Source organism: Diceros bicornis, chromosome 35 (assembly GCF_020826845.1).
Source record: "Diceros bicornis minor isolate mBicDic1 chromosome 35, mDicBic1.mat.cur, whole genome shotgun sequence".
Taxonomy (NCBI): Eukaryota; Metazoa; Chordata; class Mammalia; order Perissodactyla; family Rhinocerotidae; genus Diceros; species Diceros bicornis.
This window is the reverse complement of record NC_080774.1, coordinates 21,689,778-21,714,057: the sequence shown is the minus strand read 5'-3', so window position 1 is coordinate 21,714,057 and position 24,280 is coordinate 21,689,778. Positions and strand designations below refer to the sequence as shown.

Sequence of the window (24,280 nt, the reverse complement as noted above, 5' to 3'; positions counted from 1 at the left end):
GGTCTTCTCCGGGTTCCCAGCTGCCTCGCCGCTCTGGCGCTGGTCTCATCTGATGTGCCCCCAATAAAGTGGCCGAGTGGTCATGGCTCCTCCTGGCGGAAGCCAGCGACTGAGAACCGGGAACCCCAGACAGTGGGGATAGGGAACAATTGTGCGCGCCCTAGTGAGGGAGAAGCGAGCAAACGCCCGGGTCGTTCGAGGAGAACCCTAACTTCGGGGTTCCCTGTCTGCTTTCACCTCCAGGAAAATCTGAGGGCCAGCTAACTTGGGCGCCACTAGTAAGCAGACAGCGGCGGAGAGTCGAGGGTTCGCCCCAGAGCTGAAGCGCAGCCGTCACTTAGAGACTTTCCGTGGCGAGTCCGGGAGCTTTGCCTGGCGACCCCATTGTCTGCGCGCCCCGCACCGCTTACCGCCCACCTCCCCGCCCCCTGCCCACCCCGCAGGTCTCGCTTCAGTTGGGGGTGGGGAGTTGGGAACTGTGTAAGTAAAGGGGTGAACAAAGCCAGCTCCCGCCATTCTCCGCCAGCACCCTCTCCAGCCCGCCGCGCCAGGAGGCCAGGGCGCGCCCCCAGCGCACTGGCGCCGGACCCCGAGGCGAGACCGACGCGAGGGACCCAGGAGCTGGCGAAGTGCGGGTTCGTGGCGGGGGCCTCAGCAGCCGGCACCCAGGACCACCTTAAGAGCGAGCCCCGCCCCGGACCCGGAGCTCGGGCTGCGCTGATTGGTGCAAATGTAATGGCTGAAATTGATTGCTGAAATGCAAAACTTGTTGCTGCTTCTCCCGGCGTTGGGCGAGAGGCAGACACAGAGAGGGGAGCCGAGACCCTCGGAACGCCCCACGCAGAGCCCCCCCGCCAGCCAGGAGAGGGGTGCGCGGACCCCCCAGAGGTGCCCCCGCCCCCCCAATCCGGGCTCCGAGAGCACAGCCGGACCGCCTTAGCCTGCTTGCCCAGCGTGGCCCCCCAACCCGCGTACGCCCCCCTGCCCAGGTCCGAGGGGGACTCGCGAAGCACCTCGGCGCGGAGGCAGGGAACCTGAACCTTGGAGCCACCCAACCCCTCGTCTCGCTGCCCGTCCGCGCCTGGAACGGGGCGCGGAGACCTCCGCGAACTCAGAGACCGAACAGCGGAAGACAGAAGCGGCAGGCAGCGGACGTGGCCGCGAAGCGGCGCGCCGGGGTGCAGCGCACCCGCCGCGGAGCAGGGGAGCCGCGCCTTCCCCCAGCCCTCCGCTCCAACCCCGGGCGCCCGCCGCCTCCCCAGCTGCGCTGAGCCCTCGGCTCGGGGGCGGGCACCGGTGATGCCGAGCGGAGCCTCCAGTCCTCCGACCCGCTGAAGAAGCAGTAGCCGCTTGCTCGGGGCCGACGGGGACTGTGCGACCGGATCGTGCTTGGAGGAGGCTTGGGTTGCGGAGCGCGGGGACTCCGGGGGGAGGGGGGAGGGACCGCTCTATCCGTGCCCCGGCGCCAGCCACCGCTTTGAAGGGTCTCCCTGCCCGGCCCTTTAGCAGCTCCGCCACGGACTCCGGGAGGCTTCCGGCGGCGTCCTGGGGCTCCCCACCCGATCCGATCGGACTTAAGAAGGTGATCGCTCTGCTCTCCCTCCCTCTTCCCGCCTCCTTTCCCCCACTTAACTTTTTGTCTCCACTCGTCCGCAGCTCCGTCCCCTCTCCGCAAACCCGCCCGCGGCTGTGCCAAGCCCCCGGGGCATGGGCCCCCCAACACGGCTCCTGGAGGCCCCGCGGCGCCGCAAGATGTGAGAGGCCCGCGTGGGGCAGAGCCAGAGCTTCGGGAGAGGAGCAGATAGCCCCCAGCCTCCACAGGCCAGGCGAGGTGGCGGTGCGCGCTGCGCCCCCGCCGTGCTGAGCGTCCCGGAGCGTCCAACCCAGGGCCGGAACGAGTAGCTGGCCGGAGGCGCGCCGCGGAGAGCAGGCTGTCATGCCCTATTGATCCCCCCGCCCCCCGCCAAGTATGTTTGGGCTGGACCAATTCGAGCCCCAGATCAACAGCAGGAACGCTGGCCAGGGCGAGAGGAACTTTAACGAGGCCGGACTAAGCATGAACGCCCACTTTAAGGCCCCGGCTTTCCACGCGGGGGGACCCCCTGGTCCGGTGGACCCTGCCATGAGCGCGCTAGGCGAGCCCCCGATCTTGGGCATGAACATGGAGCCTTACGGCTTCCACGCGCGCGGCCACTCGGAGTTGCACGCGGGGGGGCTGCAGGCGCAGCCAGTACACGGATTCTTTGGAGGCCAGCAGCCGCACCACGGCCACCCAGGAGGCCATCACCCCCACCAGCATCACTCCCACTTCGGGGGCAACTTCGGCGGCCCGGACCCAGGGGCCTCATGCCTGCACGGGGGTCGCTTGCTCGGCTACGGCGGCGCCGGCGGCGGCCTGGGCAGCCAGCCGCCCTTCGCCGAGGGTTACGATCACATGGCAGAGAGCCAGGGGCCTGAGAGCTTCGGCCCGCAGCGACCCGGGAACCTTCCGGACTTCCACAGTTCGGGCGCCTCGGGCCACGCCGTGCCTGCCCCATGCTTGCCGCTGGACCAGAGCCCTAACCGAGCCGCCTCCTTCCACGGCCTACCCGCCTCCAGCGGCTCCGATTCCCACAGTCTGGAGCCCCGGAGGGTGGCGAACCAAGGAGCCGTCGACTCGCTGGAATACAATTACCCGGGCGACGCGCCCTCAGGACATTTCGACATGTTTTCGCCCTCCGATGCCGAGGGGCAGCTGCCTCATTATGCGGCTGGTCGCCAGGTTCCCGGGGGCTCTTTCCCGGGTGCCTCGTCCATGCCCAGAGCTGCAGGCATGGTGGGCTTGTCCAAAATGCACGCCCAGCAACAGCAGCAGCAGCAGCAGCAGCAGCAGCAGCAGCACGGCGTGTTCTTCGAGAGGTTCGGCGGGGCCCGCAAGATGCCCGTGGGTCTGGAGCCTGGAGTGGGCTCCAGGCACCCGTTAATGCAGCCTCCTCAGCAGGCCCCGCCGCCCCCTCAGCAGCAGCCCCCGCAGCAGCCCCCGCAGCCGCAGGCGCAGCCGCCGCCGCCTGGGCTTCTGGTCCGACAAAATTCGTGCCCGCCTGCGCTCCCGCGGCCCCAGCAGGGCGAGGCGGGCACGCCCAGCGGCGGCCTGCAGGACGGGGGCCCCATGCTGCCCAGCCAACACGCGCAGTTCGAGTACCCCATCCACCGGCTGGAGAACCGGAGCATGCACCCTTATTCCGAGCCTGTGTTTAACATGCAGCACCCCCCTCCGCAGCAGGCGCCCAACCAGCGCCTGCAGCATTTCGACGCACCCCCCTACATGAATGTGGCCAAGAGGCCGCGCTTTGACTTCCCGGGCAGCGCGGGCGTGGACCGCTGCGCTTCGTGGAACGGCAGCATGCATAACGGCGCTCTGGACAACCACCTCTCGCCCTCCGCCTATTCGGGCCTACCCGGCGAGTTCACGCCGCCTGTGCCCGACAGCTTCCCCTCGGGGCCACCCCTGCAGCATCCGGCCCCGGACCACCAGTCCCTGCAGCAGCAGCAGCAGCAGCAGCAGCAGCAGCAGCAGCAGCAGCAGCAACAGCAGCAGCAGCAGCAGCGCCAAAACGCGGCCCTCATGATTAAGCAGATGGCGTCGCGGAATCAGCAGCAGCGGCTGCGCCAGCCCAGTCTGGCCCAGCTAGGCCACCCCGGGGACGTGGGCCAGGGCAGCTTGGTGCACGGCGGCCCGGTGGGCGGCTTGGCCCAGCCGAACTTTGAGCGTGAAAGCGGCGCCGCGGGCGCGGGGCGACTGGGCACCTTCGAGCAGCAGGCGCCGCACTTGGCGCAGGAGAGCGCGTGGTTCCCAGGGCCGCATCCACCGCCAGGTGACCTGCTGCCCCGCAGGATGGGCGGCTCGGGCCTGCCCGCTGACTGCGGCCCTCACGACCCCGGGCTGGCACCGCCCCCTCCGCCGGGCGGCTCAGGGGTGCTCTTCCGGGGCCCTCTGCAGGAGCCGCTGAGGATGCCCGGAGAGGGCCACGTGCCCGCGCTGCCCTCCCCTGGCCTGCAGTTCGGGGGCAGCCTGGCCAGCCTGGGCCAACTGCAGTCGCCCGGGGCTGGGGTGGGGCTGCCCAGCGCTCCCTCCGAGCGCCGGCCCCCGCCGCCGGATTTCACCGCGCCCGCGCTCGCGGGCCAGCCTGGTTTCCCGTTCGGCACGGCAAATCGGCAGGCCACGCCGCACAGCGGCCCAGGCGTGAACTCGCCCCCGAGCACGGGTGGGGGCGGCGGCAGCACGGGCGGCGGCGGCGGCGGCGGCGGGGGCGCCTACCCGCCGCAGCCTGATTTCCAACCGAGCCAGCGGGCCTCGGCCAGTAAGCTGGGCGCGCTCTCACTCGGCTCCTTCAACAAGCCCAGCTCCAAGGACAACCTGTTCGGCCAGAGCTGCCTGGCTGCGCTCTCCACCGCCTGCCAGAACATGATTGCCAGCCTCGGGGCCCCCAACCTCAACGTGACCTTCAACAAGAAGAACCCGCCCGAGGGCAAGAGGAAATTGAGCCAGAACGAGACCGAAGGTGCGACTGTGGCCGGCAACCCAGGCTCGGATTACTTCCCCGGAGGGACTGCTCCTGGGGCCCCAGGGCCCGGAGGCCCGTCGGGGACCAGCAGCAGCTCCAAAGCCTCGGGGCCGCCCAACCCGCCCGCCCAGGGGGACGGCACCAGCCTCTCCCCAAACTACACCCTGGAATCAACGACGGGGAACGACGGCAAGCCGGTCCCCGGGGGCGGCGGCCGGGGACGGGGTCGCAGAAAAAGGGACAGTGGTCACGTGAGCCCCGGGACCTTCTTCGACAAGTACTCGGCAGCGCCGGACAGCGGGGGCGCGCCTGGGGTGAGCCCAGGGCAGCAGCAGGCGCCAGGCGCAGCCGTCGGGGGAAGCTCCACTGGCGATGCGCGCGGGGCGCCGACGCCTCATGAGAAAGCGCTCACATCGCCATCGTGGGGGAAGGGGGCCGAGTTGCTCCTGGGGGACCAGCCAGACCTCATGGCGTCCCTGGACGGCGGGGCCAAGTCGGACGGTAGCTCCCCGCACGTGGGCGAGTTCGCCTCGGACGAAGTCAGCACGAGCTACCCGAACGAGGACGAGGTGTCTTCCAGCTCCGACAACCCCCCGGCCCTGGCCAAAGCGAGTAGGAGCCCTCTGGTGACAGGCTCGCCCAAACTCCCTCCCCGTGGGGTGGTCGCCGGGGAACACGGACCGAAGGCAACCCCGCTTGGCCTGGGCATCTTGTCTACCTCTACCTCGACCCCTGACAGCTATGGCGGCGGCGGCGGCGCGGGCCATCCGGGCACGCCGGGCCTGGAGCAGGTCCGGACCCCGACCAGCAGCAGCGGTGCACCGCCACCCGACGAGATCCACCCCCTGGAGATCCTCCAGGCACAGATCCAGCTGCAGAGGCAGCAGTTCAGCATCTCTGAGGACCAGCCCCTGGGGCTCAAGGGTGGCAAGAAGGGGGAGTGTGCCGTCGGGGCCTCTGGCGCGCAGAATGGCGACAGCGAGCTGGGCAGCTGCTGCTCTGAGGCCGTCAAGAGCGCCATGAGCACGATCGACCTGGACTCGCTGATGGCAGAGCACAGCGCCACCTGGTACATGCCTGCTGACAAGGCCTTGGTGGACAGCTCGGACGACGACAAGACGCTGGCGCCCTGGGAGAAGACCAAACCCCAGAACCCCAACAGCAAAGAAGGTATATGCACTCTTTCCCTGTCCCCTTCTGACCCCTGGAGAGCCGCCCACCCCATTGCAGGCCTCAGCCTCCCAGGCCTTGAAGGCTTCATAAAAGAAGGAGGTCCCTAGAGGTTAGGAGAGCACAGGGCTGCCAGGTAGATTCTAGTTCCGCAGGGTGATAAGAACCCAGATGGCATTCCTTTGGGGATTATTGTAGAGTCCCCCCTCCTCAAGTTTTAGCTGAGTTGCTGGTTGCTCAGAGGACCAAGTCCCTTTCCTTTCACACTAGACCCTTCCTCACCCTCAACATTCAGGCTGGTTCCACTTTTTAGGAGTTGTGTCCCCCCCCCTTCCTGGCAGGACACCTGGGAAGTTGTGTTAATGCCTCTGCATCTTCTCCTAGTCAGCCAACCTCCAGCTTGAGTTCCCTTTGGTGTGCCAGCATCTTGAGAAAAGAAAGTTACCAGCTCTGGTGTCGGCAGGCAGCATCACGCAGAGGCAATGCCTAATTTGACATTTGTTCCTAATGAATAGCTGTTTTGTCTCTTCTTAACTATTAGAGTTTCATTGAAAAACTGGAGACCTGTCGGGGTGGTAAGAGACAGGCTGCCTTTTCAGGGTGCATCTCCTTGACATTTGGTGGGGGGGCTGGGGTTGGGGTGGAGTCTGCTTGGCAGAGACCAGACCACTCAGCCAGGGCATCATTTGGGTATGGGGATATGGATATATATTCTTAAGACACAAAGGACCCGCGTTTGTCAATATCTCGCCTGGCTTTGGTGACAGATGTCCGGTCCCTGCTCTCGTTTGCATTCTGAGCACTCCCTCCCTGCCAGGCCTAGAGGCCTTTAAGGTGGTGGGATAGGGGTTAGGAAATGGACCGCCATGGCAGTTCAAGTCATAACAGTTTTTTAACCTAAAGATGACAGGGCTGCAGTAGATATCCACTTTATTTTATTGGGGCTTTTTTTTTTTTTAATCCCCACAGATAATGGCTTCTTAAAATTAGGTAGCATCATTTTTTTTTTCCATTCCTACCTTTTTCTTTTCAACCCTAGTTGAAGCCCCTTGGTTTCACCAGGCGGAATATTACCATGGAGCCAGTGGCTGGCGATTTAACCTTGTGTTGTAAAAAATCCGTCTCCGGATTCTTGCCCTCTCCTAGAGTTCTTTTCCTCTGACTTGGTTTTTCTCCTCCCCACATCCTGCCATCTCTTGACTCTGGGTTTGAGGTGAGCGTAGGTTTTGGGAGAATGGGATGGGGGTGGGCGGAGGGAGGAGGAGGAGGAGGGGAGGCGCAGCTGGCAGGAGTTGGGTGGCTCAGAACTCGGGGCTTTCTCCGCGGCGCCCCAGTCCTGAGTAGCTTAACCGCTTGGGTTTTCTAATTCATGAATGCGTCCGCGCTGCTTTTCTCTTTGTTCGCCCACTGCCCAGCCCCGGGACGCGGCTCTCTCATTTGAAGCCGCGTGTTTAGCATGCACAGCAGACGCTGCGGCCAGCATCAGCATTCTCCAGGCTTCTCCCAGGCAAGGCCATAAATTGGTTAGTTTGGGACCCTCCACTTCTTCTCCTCGCCGCCCCCCTCCTTTTGAAAATGGAGTTGGACACAGCATCCTGCTTGCTCGGCCCCCCTTCTCTTTTATTTTCTTGTACACAACATCTCGGTCCCGCGATCAATAGCTGGTTAGCACAAATCCCGGCCCCTGTCACTCTTACCTGGCTTGGCCTGGCTGCCCCTCCCCCTCCCCCTGCTCCCATCCCCCCAGTAATTAAGAACATATTGGCCAAAATGGGGTGAGAAAAGTTTAAAAAAAAAACCCGATTTAGAGAATTAATAAAGAAAAACCAGTAGCACTTTGCCTGCGAGTCTTTTGGAGGGCCTTAGACTTAGGGGGAGAGGAATTGAGTGGTTTTAATGAGATTTTTTTTTTTTAAGGTGTGGCACCACTCCTTTCCCCGTCCAACTAATTTTCCTTTACAGGAAAAAAATAGCAGGCTGTGAATGAAGAAATGTCGTTAAAGAAATGTTTTGTTTTGTTTGTTTCATTATCACAGTCAGAGGAGGGAAAATATGTTTCTGGAGACAGATGCTAGGCACTTTAAGGTTGATTTCCCCTGTAAGCTGAACGCCGCCCTCCCCTGCCCAGGGGAGGACGGGGACTTCCTTCAGGCACCGGGTTGCCGGGCTGGCCGCCTGAGAAGCCTCGGCAGGGACATCCACTTGACCTCTTTTGTTTTCCACTCTGTGATGTGGGAAGGACAGTTTCCTAGATAAAGCCCCGAATTGAGGTCACTCGCAGCTTCTGTAGCCTTGGGGCTGCTAGTTAAGGCTTTATAAGGTATCTGCATCCGATTTCTGCTCCCTTACTGGTAGTAAATAAGGATGATTAAACTTTTCATTATGATAACACCCCACAGTTCCATCTGTACATGTTGTATAAATAGGTACACAGAGCCTTCAACAGGCCCCCGAGTCCCCTGGCTGAAATTCAGAGTGAAGTGTGCCACTTCAAAACAGACTTAAAAAAATTTTTTAAGTAAAACATTCTGGTTTTCCTTAAGCGCAGGCCCACGGTCCCATCAGCCAGGAAGCAGTGGTGTCTCGAGCCTTTGAATGTTCCTTCTCTAGGTTCCAGCCCTAGCAAGCACTTTCTTTCACCTCCCACCCCCCCCCTTCAGGCAAAGCTCATTTTTGTAATGATATTTTATTTTGTCACGCCATAAAACACACCAGTACTAATGTGATTAAATATTAACACCGTTTCTGAAATTCTTCGCTCCGATGACAAAATACTAGTCGGTATTTAACAAAATGATCCGTGCTCGGATTGGAGAGAACGGATAAGTCTTCAGAACTGCACAAGCCGTGTAGCCACTGGGACGTGCCCAGATTGTCTTATGGGGTTTAGATGTCCTTTGGAGGGGAGGGGATTTGACTGGCAAGTTGCAGTTGTCGAAAAGTCTAGGCCAGAATCACATGTGATTATGATGTTTTTACAGGAAAGTGAGCCTTTCCAGATTATGCTTCCTCTGACTTCTTAATCAACCCACCCAACAACTTTTATGTAATGAAACTCTCCATCTCATCATGAGATTCTGTTTGCACAAAGTGGAGTGGGGGAAGGGTGAGGTAGTGCAAAGAAAAAAAAAAACAGCCTGAGTTTGGGCCTATTCAGACATCTATTACATCAGTGAGGATTACATAAATTTGAAATTAGTTTGCAGAATCGTCCACCTATGTTTGTAATAGGTGTGTGGCTATGGAGGAATTTCAAAAGAGATAGAGAAGGAGAGATAATGATAGATTGTAGATAAAGGATATTAAGTCTGAAAAAGTGTGTTTTCCCCTCTCCTGCCCCTTACAATCTTCAAAACTTGAATTAACCGTATTCTGCAATGAATTTATCCTTGCCAAACTTCCATTCTGTTGGTTGCTCTCTATCTTGAAGTCCAGAGCAGTCTAGAAACGCTCTTTCACACACGTTGAAACGGGAGAGGTCTCTGTATGTGCTCTGCATGCAATCCAGCCCATTTTGGATGTATGATGTTTTTACAGTGATGCGGGAGAAATTTTTGGAATTTCATGCTTCTCTCAGTGTTCCAATTGGAATACAGTGAGTCAGTGCTGAGAAATACTAGGCAGGCAGGATTTGAACATTGAATTTCCTTAGATGTGGGGCAGGCTTGAGGGAGGAGAGGGCATCCTAGTGCTGCTTTCCTGAGTCGTTCTCCCCACTCCCCATGCCGTGGAGAGAATTTTGAAGGCTCATTCAAACTTGTTTTGGGAAGGCAAGGAGCCTTGCCTTCCCGTTTCCTCGAGAAATCACCCAGCCCGGGCTGCGTGCCTTCCTGTGACTTCTGCGCCTCCGGAAGATGTAACCCAAAACTTCGCAGGTGTTGATCAGGAGTAATGTAAACAGAGAGGAGCCCACTTTGTGCAGCTGAGGGTAGGGCCTGCCCCGCTCCCTGGCTGGTCCCGGACACACTGCTGCTGTTCTCTGGTGCTTGTTTAATATTTCATGGCTGTAATAAACCTGTCTTTGCCCGCCTCCCGACATAAAATCCCAGCCTAGCTCACATCTACAATTATACATTTCTACTAAATATTAATAAGAGACAAGGATGTTTTAAGGGGCTGAAGCTTATCGGTATTGAACTTGTCATGGTTTCTGCCCCTGGATTATTCTGGCTGTTTTGATTTTAAATAGCCGCTGCCTTCTAATATGTAATATATACTTATATATCCTTATATATATAAATATAGACAATTTTTTGTAGATTGAAGGCCATTCCTCAAGGATAGCTTTCTTTCACATAAATTCATTTAGATTTCTTTCGAGGCCCCTTCAGACCGGAAGTAAGACACTGTTGAAATGTGCTTCTGTTTTATTGAGGTTTCTAGGAAAGGATCGAGGGTTGGTTAATCTAATTTCTCTTCTAGCAATGAAATTCTATGATTCCTGATATGATTTTGTTTGCCTGACAGAGGTATTTAAATTTCCACAAAGAATCTTAATAGACCCTGAACATACGGCTGCCCTCGCCAAGAAGTTACTTGATACCCTCTGCTGATATAAAATATACATCTTTAATAAACAGTACGGGAGGACCAGGTGAAATTAGAGGAGGGAAATTCTTCCCACTCTGGAAGAGCAAACTTGAGTGTATCCCTGGGATTTCACAGGCTCTCCCAAACTCACTCCATGCTGGAAGATTTAGCAAAATCACCTTTCTCTCCACTTGAGTGACAATGACATCGGGTGGTGTTCTCTGCTCTTTGCCGAGAGCACTGAGGAGGTAAACACTCCTAGTAAGGAATACTATATTTACCTCTGTTTGGTTAATTTTAGAGATTAAAAGGCTATAGCTTTATGTAATAGGATCAAATGTCCGGAGAGTGTATGTGGGCAAGCAGGCGTCCCAAACACATTACAACATAAGGCACCAAACCCTCTCATGCCAGAGGGCACCTGGGTCTCCAGGGGCCCCCTGTGACCAGTGGGTGCACCTTATAGCCTTCCCTCCCTGCACCTTGCTTGTTCTACCCAAGCCTTCAGTCTGGAGGGGCCGGAATAACCCAGCTTCATGATTTTGACTCAAGTCAGGGTTTTGACGTGCTGAGCGCTATGTTTGTTTCAGGACAATGTCTATTTTTAGGCATGTCTTGGGTGGACAGCTTTGAGTGTGGGTTTTGATTGCTAGTGGTGGAGATGTTGATATATACATGAGCGCGTGATTGAGAAGAGAGACATTTGGGGGAAAATTTTGAAGTTTCCTCGGCTTCTCGCACACGGTGGAGCCAAATGAAGTGGTCTTGGGGTGGGCTTGAAAGAGCACGGCCGAGGTGGGTGTCGGGTCTGGGTCTCTCTGTAGCTCACGGGAGGAAAGTGGGGGCCCACGCAATTCGGATGTGAAGGAGCGCCCCTCTCTATCCCCCTCACCCCACCCTGGCATACACACATATGCATATGCATGGCCAAGAGTATTTCCACCAGATCATCCGGGTACTCCTCCACTTTATCCTTAATCTGCTCTCCTAAGGCGAGTGGGGAAAGAAGCTAAACCTTCCGTCTCAATGGCCTTGGCTGACAGGTTCTGATTCTGTAAAGGGCTGAATGAGCACAGGTCCTAAAAATAGAGGGAGGACTCTGAAGATCCTAATTACGAAATCTCGGCCTCCCGGGCCTCCCGGGCTGTGGGTGACTTTGATCTGGAGTATTTTGGTAGCAGACGCACGTCGCCCCTCGCTGGGTTTCGTGCGTGAGTGTGCGTGGAGGTGTCTCTCTGGCTGAGTCCAGCTGACACCACTCTCCAGCCAGGAGAGGAATCTTTGAATCAGCGCCCCCCCCCCCCCCCCGCTCCCTGTCTCCCCTTTCCACTTGTGGGAAGTGGACGCTGCTTCTCGTTTATGGAAATTCCTCTCCTTTATTGTAATCTTTTGGTACCCACGACGTGGCGAGGACGACGCTGGGCTTTCGAATTAGTCACAGCCTGGTCTTCAGGGACCCTCTGTGTCCTGATGCACAACAGCTCAGCCGACTGTCCCCAGCTGAGTGACACTTGGGCCCCGAGAAACCGTGAATGGGACCCGAAGGAAGAGATGGTTCTGGGACCCTGGCACATTTTGTCGATGGGTCACCGAGTGCAGAAATTGCCCTGATCATTTTTGACGATGTGACCACACACACATCCAACAGGCAGCCTCATCTGAGCCCTCAGGTACTTTAGGGTGGCAGTGAGAACACACCCTGTGGGTGTGCACTTCAGGGAGCTAAAACACCAAACTTATTCTGTGACCGGGATGGAAAAGCAGAGTTAAGTTGAATTGACTTGAGTGAGGAAGGGTGTTTGAGAGACATCCTTCTCTGGGGGTGTGATCATTATAGGACGCGGAGGCCTGCTTTGTTTGCTGGTCTGCATTTTAATCAGCGGCCTCTGAGGTTAGGGAAGCAAGTGGAGGGTCTGCTCCCAACATGGTGTTTGCCCAGAAAGAACATGGGGCGGGGGCAGCGGAGAAACTGCTACAGTTTTCCCCGAATCTTGAAATCCAAGGACCTGTTTCTAACCCATTCCGGATAGCTTCAAGTTTGGGCCCTACAAGGCCACGTTGGGTTGGCACCCATGGTCCCTACGGAGTGCAGGTCCGTCGTAGCCACAGTGTCCCCAATTCTCATTCTCCCTCTTTGCTGAGAAAGCTGGTGGGTTTTCGTAATCACCGCTTCCTTGAGAAGCTGGATCAGAGAGAGAACTTTATAGCGATCGTGTGCATATCCTTTCACGATTTATACATCATGGTATGGACCCAAATGCCCTTTAAACATGAAGCAATTGAATTTAACAGTTTGGAGGTCTGGGTGCGTTCATGAGAACAAATTGGCTCTCTCTGAATGTCCCAGAAGGAACATCTTACATGGAATAGACTTGTCCAAAAAAGGGGAAAAGCCCTCAATAAACATCCCAACACAGACTCCCATTGTTAGGGGAAAGCAGGTTTTTATGTTCTGATCTTTAAAGCTCAAGGGTCCAGTGAACTCAGCTCATCCAGCTTCCCCTGGTAGGACCGGCTGTGTGACCGCTAGCCTCCGCCTTCCTTCCCATCCTCGACCTCCCTGTGGAAGATCTTGGACTCCTCATGAAATGTCTGGCCCTGGGATTCCGTTCCTTCGAGCGGTCTCTGCTTTTCTGGGCTGTGGTCTGACTTAGCCGAGCTAGTGTTTGGTTTGGGTGAAGGTTGGTGTGCTGGACAAGAGGTTAGGGAACCAGGGAGACCCTCTGTCAAAGGCACACTTGGCGCCCATTCCCACGGATGATCTTTGGAAAATCAAGTGCTTTGAAGACACTCGGGAGGGAACCAGGTCTTGCTTTAATCCTGCACGTCTCAAAAACTATCTCGGCAGTTACTCAGAAATAGACGGCTGTTGTCACGCCGTCGGAGGCAATGCCAGCTTTGGCGCTGAGGCCCTTCGCGGCCTTTTCCCCTGCAGCCTGTCTCATGAGAACTACGTGGCCCAGAGAGGCGTTGGATTCTGAGGATTTAAAATTAGTTTTTCCTTCTCATTGCTGATAATAATTTAAAAGGTGTTTGGGCACACAGATGTCATTTGATCTTAAAGCTTGGGGTCAAAAACCTCACTGAAGTGACACGGTCTCAGGCCTCTGTGACGCAGCTGGCTTTGCGTGGTGTGCCCGGGGATATCCGTCTGCCCCGAAGTTGAGGGCCCCGGTGTGGTGATCCTGGTCGTGTTTGGGAGCTCCCAGAACGTGAGGTGACAGTTAATGAGTGAACCCCTCCATACACGCACTTGCACATGCATGCACACTTGCATACGTGCACACACAGACACACACAGACACAGACACACAGACACACACACTGTCCTCCCTGTTCATCCAGGGCAGGCCAAGATGTCAAAAAGATATGACCCATTTTAGTTACCGTGAAGCCGCGTTTTCAGACGCCCTTGGATCTTGGAACACAAGCATTGTTGAATGATTGGCAAGACCACCAGGAATAAAATACTTCTGAGGGACCATCTGATGATCAGAGAGGGGGTGGGGGCATCTGCAGAAAACATAGCCTGCTTTGAAATCCCCAAAGCTCAGCCTTGCAGAGAAAGCGCGGGTTGGAGGAGAATTCACTGAGAGGGAAGCGGGTTCTACCCTGGCCGCATGGGCTGTTTGAAAAGTCCTTGAAAATGGTAGGGCCCGAGCCCTGATGTGGATGCTCTGCCCTGCTTTCCCATGAGCTGGAAGGCAGAGAGGGAACACCCCTAGTTAGGAAGACTGGATGGAGATTGGGGTGCAGTTTATTTTCTCGGGGGGTGGGTAGTAGAGGGATGGATGGAGGCGGGAGAAATGCATCTGTATGAGTCAAAATATAATTTACTGATACTTGGGGTTCAGGAGTGGAAAATAATTTATAAGTGTGGAAGTCATGTATACAGCACCTCCTGGGCGAGACTGGGGGTGAGTGAATTGCTTGGGGGCCAGTGTCGGCCATCGCACAGGACGGAAAGTTCTTGACCGAGCTCTCCCTGCTGGGCCTGGGGCTTCCACATGACTGCAGATGTGTGGGGGAAATAGGTGTGGAGGACCCAGCCTGGGACTGAGGACCGCATCATGGGTCTGTTAGCAATCAGGGCCCCTTTCTGTTTAGTTAGTGGCGGAGGCAGGCATGTGGGGCTGGCGGGGATGAAGACCCAGACAGGCCCCGGGTGGGTCAGGCCCTCTTAATGTGACTGTGGCCAACTTCTCCTGCAGAGGAGCCGGCCCCGTGAGGCCTTGTGCAGATGCATCGAGTTTTGCAAGTGTGCCCATATCTTTCCATAAAAGAGGGACGATGGGGGTGGGAAGAAGGAGAGACCTTTCCCCTGGTGACCCTGCGAGGTGACCACTGAGGCGTCCCTCCCAGCACGGAGCCCCTCCAGGGATATTCTTGGCTTTCGCAGACCTTGCAGGCAAGTCCCACTGCCTTGAAAGGCAAGCAGTGCCCTCCCACACAATATATGTATTTTTTCTTTTTCTGAATGGTAGGCAAAAAGCGAATGAAACTAAGGGATGAAGTCAGCAAGAGGAAGGTTTCCCTGACTTGAGATAAGCCAAGTGTGGAAAGGAGCTGGAGAAATTAGAGTCTCCTCTTTCCTCCCCTTCTGGGGACCCCTGGGCCAGCCCTCAGCAGCCCTGAGTGCTTTTGTAGTGAGGCCTAATTGGCTCAAAACAGACTGACCGTTTTCATCCCCTGCAATGTAACTGTTGGTGGTTGTTTAGAATTTGAGGGAAGGGAGCCTGTGGACCAAAATTTGGCTTTTTTAAACAGCAGCAATTTCACGATCCTTATGCCGTGACTATTTCTAAATTGTCTGGGCATAAAGCTTTGGAGGCCTTTGGCTGGTTTCTGCTCGTGTGCGTGCACGCTCGCACACACACCCACTCACGCACACACACAGACACACATAGGCCTGAGAAGTCCTAATAAGAAATGAAAAAAATAGGTATTCTTTTTTTCCTCAAGAAGAAGCTCATACAAAGTTTTGGCCCCGTTCAGTTTTAAGTAGAAGCTTATTGATCTCAGTGTGGTCAATTTTTGCCGAATTTGTAATCCTGTTAGGCCTCTGGGAGAGGCATGATTAATTTACTTGTACATTTCACTATTTGGGGGCAGTTTAGTTAATAAGCATTTATTTTATGCTCGGTGTGTGTGAAGCATTTTGCTGGGATTACAATTGTGTGTGTGTGTGTGTGTGTGTGTGTGTGTGTGTGTGAGCTAATGGGCCTGCTCACCCATCACGGAATAAAGAGAGAGGTTGCAGTTCCCGCCACCTCCCCAGGACAGAGAGAGGACGAGTGGCCCCTTCAGCCATCACTTCTTGAGGAAGGTGGAGGAAAAGCCCAGTCATCCAGCATACCCAGCCTCCCAGAGCCTTGGAGACAGCCCAAGAACATGGGCTTTCTTCTCCTGCCTTGGTCCCCGGAAAGTTTCAGAGCATAAATTCTTAATTGACTGGGAGCTGAGCACCGACACGGAGACGAGTTAGGAATCTTCAGCCTCTTCGGAGCACCTTCCTTGCTGCTGCTTGACAAATGGTGGTGCTGGGGTGTGTGTGTAACTTTTAGAGAAACGCATGGTTTGACTTCCAAAGAAGGAAGGGAAAGTACGCATAAGCCTTGAAAGCTGGGAAAAGAAAAAACAGAGCAAAACAGCCTGCAGCTTTGGCCTCTCCGAACACTGAGTCTCCAAAGGGGAACGTGTGTCATTTTGATGGTGCAGGCTCTTCAGCCGGGCGTCTCTGGGTAACCCCCACTTCCTCCCTCGGCTCCCCCACACTCTTCCTATCTCTCTGCTTCCAGATGATGGGTTAAAATTCCACTTCTATTTTTTTTTTTTAGAAAGACACGTTTTGATCATAACCATTTCAGAGCAAAGGCTTTCCCGAGCACCCCCACCCCCCATTTGCTTAATTCCCTGCACATCAGTTTCCACCGAGCCCTCGCCTGTGCAGAGCCAGGGCCGGACCGAGTATTTTCGGCTCCGAGCCAGCCTGAAATGAACTCGAGTCGCTGAGGAAACAGGCATTTGGAGAGATGAGGATACAATTTCTTTTTTTATGTGGGCCCGTTAAAGTCTAATGGACATTGGTGCCTGGCCTTAAATTTGGAGAGGGTCTTTATCTGACCCTTAAAACCAGAGTCGTTTCCTGTAATTACGACACTCTAGGCCAGACCACTAAATCTTCCAGAAGTTCGTCTGGAAGACGGTGGCGGTGGGGGTGGGAGGGACCGAGGGGCACACCTGTTACCTGTATCAGCTATAATTATGACATTTCTGGACTCCTGGTTTGAAAGGAAGAATTTATGGGCCCAGCCATGCCGGAAGAGAGCGGCCCGAGGCGTTCTGGCTCCTGGCAGCGAAATCGCAGGGCCCCACGCTCGGTGCCCATCACAGCCCCTGCGTTCCCTTAATGAATTAATTTAGCTCCCGACATTTGGTATTAAATAGTTATTTTGGGAATCCAAGAGAGAAAGAGCTGAAAGAGCTAGAAGACTTTTTTTTAACTTTTTGGAAAAAAGAAAAAGTGTTGCTTTTCGAAGTTGGAGAGGTCCAGGCGTGCGCTGTTGTGGGGGCGGACACGTTTGGTGGGACGTGGCAGAATGTGGCAAAGCGGCCTGGCGCCTTCCCCGCCTGGGTTTTTGCTTGTCTATGGAGGGGGTTTTTCCCTTGTTAAGTATGGTGGAAGCCACGACACCCAAACTCCATGCAATTTGTTTGGAAGTGTTGTTTAGATTACTCTCACTTTTTCAAATTGAGAGAAACTTAGTTTAATGGGAAAATAGCAGTATTACTATCTTGATGTGTTTGCTTTCACATTTAAAAAGAGTTTTTTTTTCATCTCCTGAATTGCATCCTTTCCTTGTTTGATGCAAACCTGTGAGTGTGTGTGTGATACCAGCGCACTGTGAGTGTGTGTGTGATACCAGCGCACGCATCTGGACACACGCAGGCAGTTGAATGGTTGCAATCGTGCAACCAAAAATCAGTTGCAATTTTACAGCTGGCTGAAGGGACCCAGAGCATTTGCTTTTAACTTAAACCATCTTGTCCCTTCCTCCCCCATCAGCACACCACTCCCAACACCCCCCCGACCCCAGCGATATTTATTTCTTCCTTACAAAAGGAAAGCCGGGCCTGTTTGCTGAGGTTCCTGTTGGAATAGGTTTTCAGGAGTTGTGTTAAATGTGTTTGAGGGCGATTTCAGCCCTCAGCCTGGTCGTCCTAGTACTAATGGTAGCAGGGCCTATTATAGAGAGGCAAAGAATATAGTAAATGGCTTATGCAGAAAAACCATTTAGATAAAAATGCAATTTTCCCTTCTGCAGAGAGTGCTAAGAATTAATAGCACATTCTTTCTAAATGGGTATTTTTATATTATATTTTTCTCCTAATGAAATTCTTTTCCCAAACAAGAGCATGTTTCATTTTAAACTTTGGAGTGAAATGGATCTGTTTTTAAGCCTGCACAAACTGGTATCCCACTTGCCAACAGGCCCCTTCCCTCTCTACTCTGAGCCCAAGATTTTGAAGTTAGATCCTGCAGAGCATGGAGATGGCGGTTCTGTCTCTTCCCTGTCCACGTTAAGGCCGGGAACAGGGAGAGGGCTGGGTTTGCCCACAATTTGGTTATTTCTTCCTTCTTCCTGGGGTGAGTTTGAGGGTGTTTGGTGGTTTCAACAAATTGAGAAACTGGTCCTGAAGTTTGAGCTGTTTGTGCTGGGCGCCCTCACCCCCTCTGGGTAGGATGCTCGCCTCTCTTGCCCAAGGAATTTCCCATCATCCTCTTGGTGCATCCGTTTCTGCCTTTTTCACTACTACAAGGGAGACCTGGGTGCCCCCATGCCTGCTCCTGATTACGTGGCAGCTGTGAAAGAGGATGCTTTTAGCTTCCAAGCATCCACTGAGGGATGGTTCTGTGGGCAAGCTCTCCCCCAGGGCCTATGTGGCCATTTGGGGAGGAGAGGAAATTCAGAACTTCTTAGAAGGCTGCCTTCATGCATTCCAGCAGAAGTCTGTGGCAGCATCGTTGTGGAAAGTCCTTGAAAGCTTATTGTGCTGGCTGCCATGGGCCAGTGTCTGCTGACCAAATTTTTCCTGCCTTGGGTGTTTATATGTGGAGATACAGGATAGACTTGCGTTGGCAATTTAGATGTCCAGAGGCGACAGCGGTTGAAGCTGCAGGGTTGCGGTAGATGGACATTCCAGAAACACATGCTTGTAGTTTTCACTATTGAAGTGGCATTAAGGTGAAAGTTTAGCTAACATTTTAGAATGGGAGAGAACTCCCATTTTTGTGCCCCTTCCCCACAACATTTTCCAGCTGAGAGATCTAAGACCCAGAGAGGGCAAGTACCTCAGCCAAGGTCACACAGCACAGCTGCAGAACAAGGGTTGGACCATCGCTGACCCTCAGCTTTGGCCTTCTCTTACTACTTCTTGACCCCCTCACCTGGGAGCTAGGATCTGATTGTGCCTGGCTATGACTTGTGCAGACCAGGGCCGGGGTCTTACCAGAAAGCACGATGACACGCGTTCCGGATGACAGCAGCACTTGTTCCCCTTCCTCTTACGGAGGGGGACATTGTATAGGAGACAGTTCTTGACTTGGGGAAGCCACAGGAGCACCGGATCCTGCCAGACGGGTGGCCTAGTTCAGGCCTGGCCCTTCACTCTTCTGAGCTGTGTGACTTTAGCCACTTCAGTGCTGCCAGCTTGGTCTCCTCCTACAATTGGAAAAAGGAAAAAAAAAAATAGTGCTGACCTCAAAGAAGTATAGTGAGGACTAAATAGCATGATTTTAGCTAAACAGGACTAAATAGGGTGATTATAATAATATGTTAAGAGCACAGACTCTGGAGCCAGGCAACCTGGGTTCAAACCCCAGCAACGCCACTTCCTAGCTGTGTGATCTTAGGTAGGCTGCTCAACCTCTCTGTGCCTCCATTTTCTCATGGGTGAAAGGGCATAATACTAGTTCCTACCTGCTGGGACTCAGAGGATTTGGTGAGTTAATATATACATGAGTAGATACTCAGGAGACCACCCCATACACAGAAAGCACTGTGCTGGCACCAGCTTTTATTGACCACCTGCTGTATACCAGCTGTTGCATATGTACTGTCATATGACCCTTCGAAGTGCAGGGTGGTGGTGCTGCTCTGGTCTGTCCCGCCTTAGGGGTGAGGAAATGAATCACAGAGGGGCTGTGTGACTCATCCTCGGCTGTCGAGTGGTGCCAGCTGGAGGGGAACCATGCCAGGCTGCACATCAGACACTTAGCACAGGGCCTGGCCTGGGGCTTGCTCAGTAGATGTTACCGTGTCACAGGGCAGGGCTGGGCAGCAGCAATCTCAGGCCTCACTGTCGGACCCTCTCCTTGTGCGGAGCGGTCAGACCCCGTGTGGCCCTTGCTGTGCTGACCCCAGCTGGTGGGGTTGGCCGTGGTCGGGCCCAGGTGGCTGGCGGCGGGATGGCAGGACCGTGGTCCTTTTCTTCCACCTGACAGCTCTCCCGGTGCGCTGGAGGACCAGTTCCCTGGTCCGCGTGAGTGATGGTCAGCCTTCTGGTTGAAGGAATTCGTGAGATGAGCCGGTCCCCGGCCTCTGAGCACTTTGCCAGGAGCCCATGCCAGCCATAAACAACCTGGGAGTTGGCAATAGAAGAATTAAACCCTGTGTCTGGCACCCCAGGTGGGGCCTCAGGAACCTGGCAGGATTGGGCTGAACAGCGAGAGCGAGAGCGAGAGCGAGAGCGAGCTACTGAGCTTGGAAGTGATTGAGCATCTCTGCCCCAGGTGAGGGTGGGAGCGTTTAGGAGTCACAGGCCTGGGTTCAAATCCCAGCTCTGCTACTCATGTGCTGTGTGGCCTTGGGCTGGTGGGTCACCTCTCTGAGTCCCGGTTTGCTCACGCGCAGCACAGGTGTAATCCCCGTGCCCTTCTCAGAAGGTTGATGAGCCCTGTGCCCTGGGCTTTGGGATCAGCCGGAGGGGAGTCATTGTCTGTTCCCACACTGGACCCTTTGCCAAGTCACGGCAGCTCTCCCAGCCTCAGTGTCCTTGGCTGCAAACTGGGGAGAGTAACACCCCTCTCTGAGGGCCCTGGCTGTGGTCCTCACCTGGGGACTATGTGACCCCCCCCCCACGGGGACACTTGGCAATGTCTGGAGACATTTTTGGTTGTCACAACTCCAGGGAGGGAGGGTGCTCCCTGCATCTCAAGGCTGGAGACCGGGGATGCTACTAAACGTTGTACAATGCACAGGACCGTCCTTGTCCCCATCCTCCCCAACGAGGAATTATCCAGCCCCAGACGTCAAAAGTGCCAGGTTGAGAAACCTGAACTACAGTGACAGGTTGAGGTTGGGCTCAAAATAATACTCAGAACATGGCAGTAAAGTCTGAATTCAAAAGCGCCTGGAGTATTTATTCATTCAACAAACACATATCAGGCATGTACCACGTGGCAACGCTGTTCTAGGTGCTGGGGTGCAGTGGGACCCAGACAGACAGAAGCCCCTGCCCTCACGGAGTTTACCTTCTTGGGGAGGGGACAGCTCGACAGACAGACAACATGCAAGAAGGATGTCACAGAGTGGGGGCTGGAACAGAGAATTAGATGAAGGGGACGTACGTGCATGAGAGTTTCTAGACTCTGGGCCACCAGGGAAGCCTCCGTGAGGTGGTGACAGTTAAGCTGAGACTTGAATGATGAGAAGGAGCCAGCCAGGGGTGTGCTGGTAACTTTCAACAACCAGCTCTCTGGGGGAGGCGGGGAGAAGCTCCTCTTTGTAGCGTTTACTGATTCCCCTGGTGAAAATTCTCCCGCCGCAGCCGACCTCCAGCTACCAACGTGAGTCAGCTGTCAACCGGCTTGCACAATCCCTGAATCTTTAACAACAGGTCCCCATACCCTGGAGCCAGCGTGTCAAGCTGTGCAGGAAGGGTGTTCCAGGCAAGGGGACAGCGGATGTGGGAGCCCTGAGCCCGGGCTGAGCTGGCAGGGTCCAGGAACGGGGAGGGGCGCATGTCGGGGGAGAGATGGTCCAGGCAGGCAGGGGCCGGACCGCTCAGGGCTCGTCTTCATGGTCAAGTCAGGAGGGTGGGTTTGATTCCAAGAGTGCTGGGGAGCCAAGGGAGGCTGTTGAGTGCGGGAGGGATGGGATCTGACAGCACATAGTAGGTGCGCAATTCATGGGAGTTGCATCTGAGCCCAAAGTGTCCGAGAAATGTCTGTTTCCCTTCTCTTCCTTCACGCCTGGCTCCTTCCCAGGAGGCAGAAACTCTCTTCCAGCAGTTTGGCAGCAGCCAGGCCACAGGTTGGGGCCGGGGGTGTCCGCACCCTCCCCAAGGACAGAGCAGCTCAGGCCCCAAGGGAAGTGCTCAGCAGGTGGGGGGCGTGGGGGATGTCCGTCCGCTCTTGATCTGGGCAGGCCACGATTTACGTCCCGGCCCCAGGAGACTTCATTTCCTTCTTTCCCAGGCATTGTTCTCCAGGTCTGGCAGAGGTCACCCGGACAGGAAGGTGCGGGCCCAGCTGGGGCCACCTCGAGAAGGCGCAGAGGGCTGAGCCTCTGGGTGACCTGGGCCGGGCGTCCATCTTCTGGAAACTTTTCTTTGGCCTTCCTCCCTGACTCTCTGAGTTGCAAAGGAATCGTAACAGGCTGTAGTCATGGAGCGCCAATCATAACAAGCCCCATTTTATGGATGAGAAAACTGAGGCTCAGAGAGGCCAAGTGACCTGCCCAAGGTCTCCCAGCTGGGGGGCGGGGCAGAGTGCGGATTCACACGTGGGCCTGTCTGACGTGGGAGCCCGTGCTTGGAACCACTAAGGACGAGACGGGAAGTTGATTTCCCACCAACAGATGCTTGAAATAAAAATCGACTCCCAGTCTCCCACTGACCATTCAAATCTTCCCCATCTGTTCCCCACAGGTGAAGGGGCAGTGGTCAGAGCCCCAGGCCTGGGGGCCAGGAGGTGACAGTGTGATTGGGGCAAGGCCATGCAACCTCGCTGAGCCTCGGTCTGCCTGTCTGTTGAATGGATCAATTCTGGTATCTCCTGGGACCCCTGTGAGCGGGGAGCATCTGCCTGTGTATCATTTACCTTCTTTCTCTGTTCCCTGCACCATGCAGGAACCGTAGCTGTGAACAAAACAGACACCATGCTGGCTGGGAGAGGGAATTACTAGTAAACATCTGATAAAAAAGACAACTGCATTAATGTTCCCTAGGAAATTGGCCATTGTAAGGAGAGAGTGTCTGGGGTGGGCCCAGGGTGGCCGAGTGGCTCTGACGTATGAGTTGAAACCAGAATGAAGACACAGTGGCAGAAGACACAGGGCACCTGGCCCTGGCTTGGCGGCCAGTAGGTGCCCAGTGATTGAATGAATGAAGGAAGGGGCTTTGTCAGCTGCAGGGGCGCATCCCTGCCTGGTCCCAGGGCTAGGGGGTGAGGGCCACCCCAGTACTCCTGAGACTGAGGAGGGGTGATGGGGGTTTCCTCCAGAGGGGCTGGGGTGGGGCTGGTTCAGTGTCCAGGATCCCAGCTCCCATCTCTGCAGGGGTGAGTAGGGAAGGGAGGGGGACCTGGGCATGGGAATTCCTCATCCAGCCCTGCTCGACCCCTCTCTCCATCCCAACACTGGTCCTCGCCAGCCCCTCCCTTCTGTGGGTTGTGCCGGCCTGAGCCCCATCGGCCCAGGGTCACAGCCCCTGTCCCGCCCGCGGCTGTTACAGGCGTCAGGGCCCGCCCGAACACGGGGGTCTGTAAGAGGATGACCGCATTTCCTCCACTAGTCACCCGATCGCTGGCCAGTGGAGCTGGCTTTTACGCCCCAGACCTCGGGGAGGAGGACAGCAGAGGAAGTCTGGGCTGCAGCCCTAGCGGCTCTGCCTCCCCCTGGACCTCGGTTTCCTCATCTATTTTTGGGTTAAACAGGGTCATGGTGAGGATTATGGGAGGTAACGAAAAGCACTCAGCCCAGCGTCTGGCACATCACAGAGGTCACCAAACCTTGACATAAGTACAGCTGCTTTCCACCTCCTGGGCAGGAGGACTCGGGGACCTGCGAGAGGAGTGAGCTGCAGAAGGCAGAGGGGCGGCCGCCCCCTTACGGGATCGCTCACCCCCCAGGGGGCTGTGACAAATTTGCCTGCAGAGTTTTGGACGGTGATCTTGGGTGCCGTGGAGGGTAGGGATGGTTGGCAGAAATTCCCCAGATGGGTAGATGTTTTAGAATGCAAGTCAGTGAGAAAATGGATCCGAGATAGAAATCGTGCATTTTCTGGAGACCCTGCGAGTTGTCAATACCCTGGCTCCGCAGACCCACTTCTTAGATCCTCTGTTTGTGTAGGGTTTGGAAAATCAGTCCCTTGATAGTGTTAGGAAACTTTTCTAGAAATCATGACAACAATGCTAATAATATGTAAAAGAATATTAATCACACCTTCTACTCTGTATATAGACGGTGACTTGTTCTCCATGGCACTTACCAGACAAACCGTGTGTAGCCCTTAAAATCTGTGCCTGGCTGGTAGGAACCCCTGTAATGATTACCTGCTACTTTGTCATTGGCCTGGGTCACCGACTTGGGACAGTAAAGACGTGTACCCCATAGGACTTTTCTTCTTGCCTCTGTGTCTCCTCAAATCCATTTGACAGGGAGCACTCCCATTTGCTGGAGATTTCTTCTCGATTTTGCTTTTGGAAAGAAATCTCTTCTGATTCTCTGCCTCGAGCATCAATTTATGGCTTAATCAAACAGAGGTGGGGTGGTGAAGAGGGTGCGTAGGGAGCAAAATCCTCTCTGCCCAGGATGGGGTACATCCCTTTCCGCCTTGTATTTTAAAGACCCATGCAAAAACTCTCTGCAGGCCTGGGGGACAGAAAATATCCCCGGCTGTGCTTCCCCAGGTGTTTGCTCCGGCTCCCCCTCTCCCACCGTCTCCCCCTCCTCTTTTTCCTTCTGTCTCTTTCACTCCTGGAACAATCGTCCGGGCCAGCTCCTTTGGGCTCCTCCACATTCCCTGCCCAAAAC

At 55.3% G+C, this 24,280-nt stretch overlaps 1 protein-coding gene across 1 annotated transcript in view; it reads left to right on the top strand.

The window, feature by feature from the left end:
* Nucleotides 1-1,166: 1,166 nt before the first annotated feature.
* The window catches only part of MN1 (MN1 proto-oncogene, transcriptional regulator), a 46,194-nt gene continuing 23,080 nt past the window's right edge, over nt 1,167-24,280 (top strand). Inside the window, exon 1 of the mRNA XM_058531679.1 lies at nt 1,167-5,714. Within this exon, the coding sequence (XP_058387662.1) occupies nt 1,970-5,714 (3,745 nt within the window). The 5' untranslated portion in view covers nt 1,167-1,969. The remainder of the gene's footprint in view (nt 5,715-24,280) is intronic.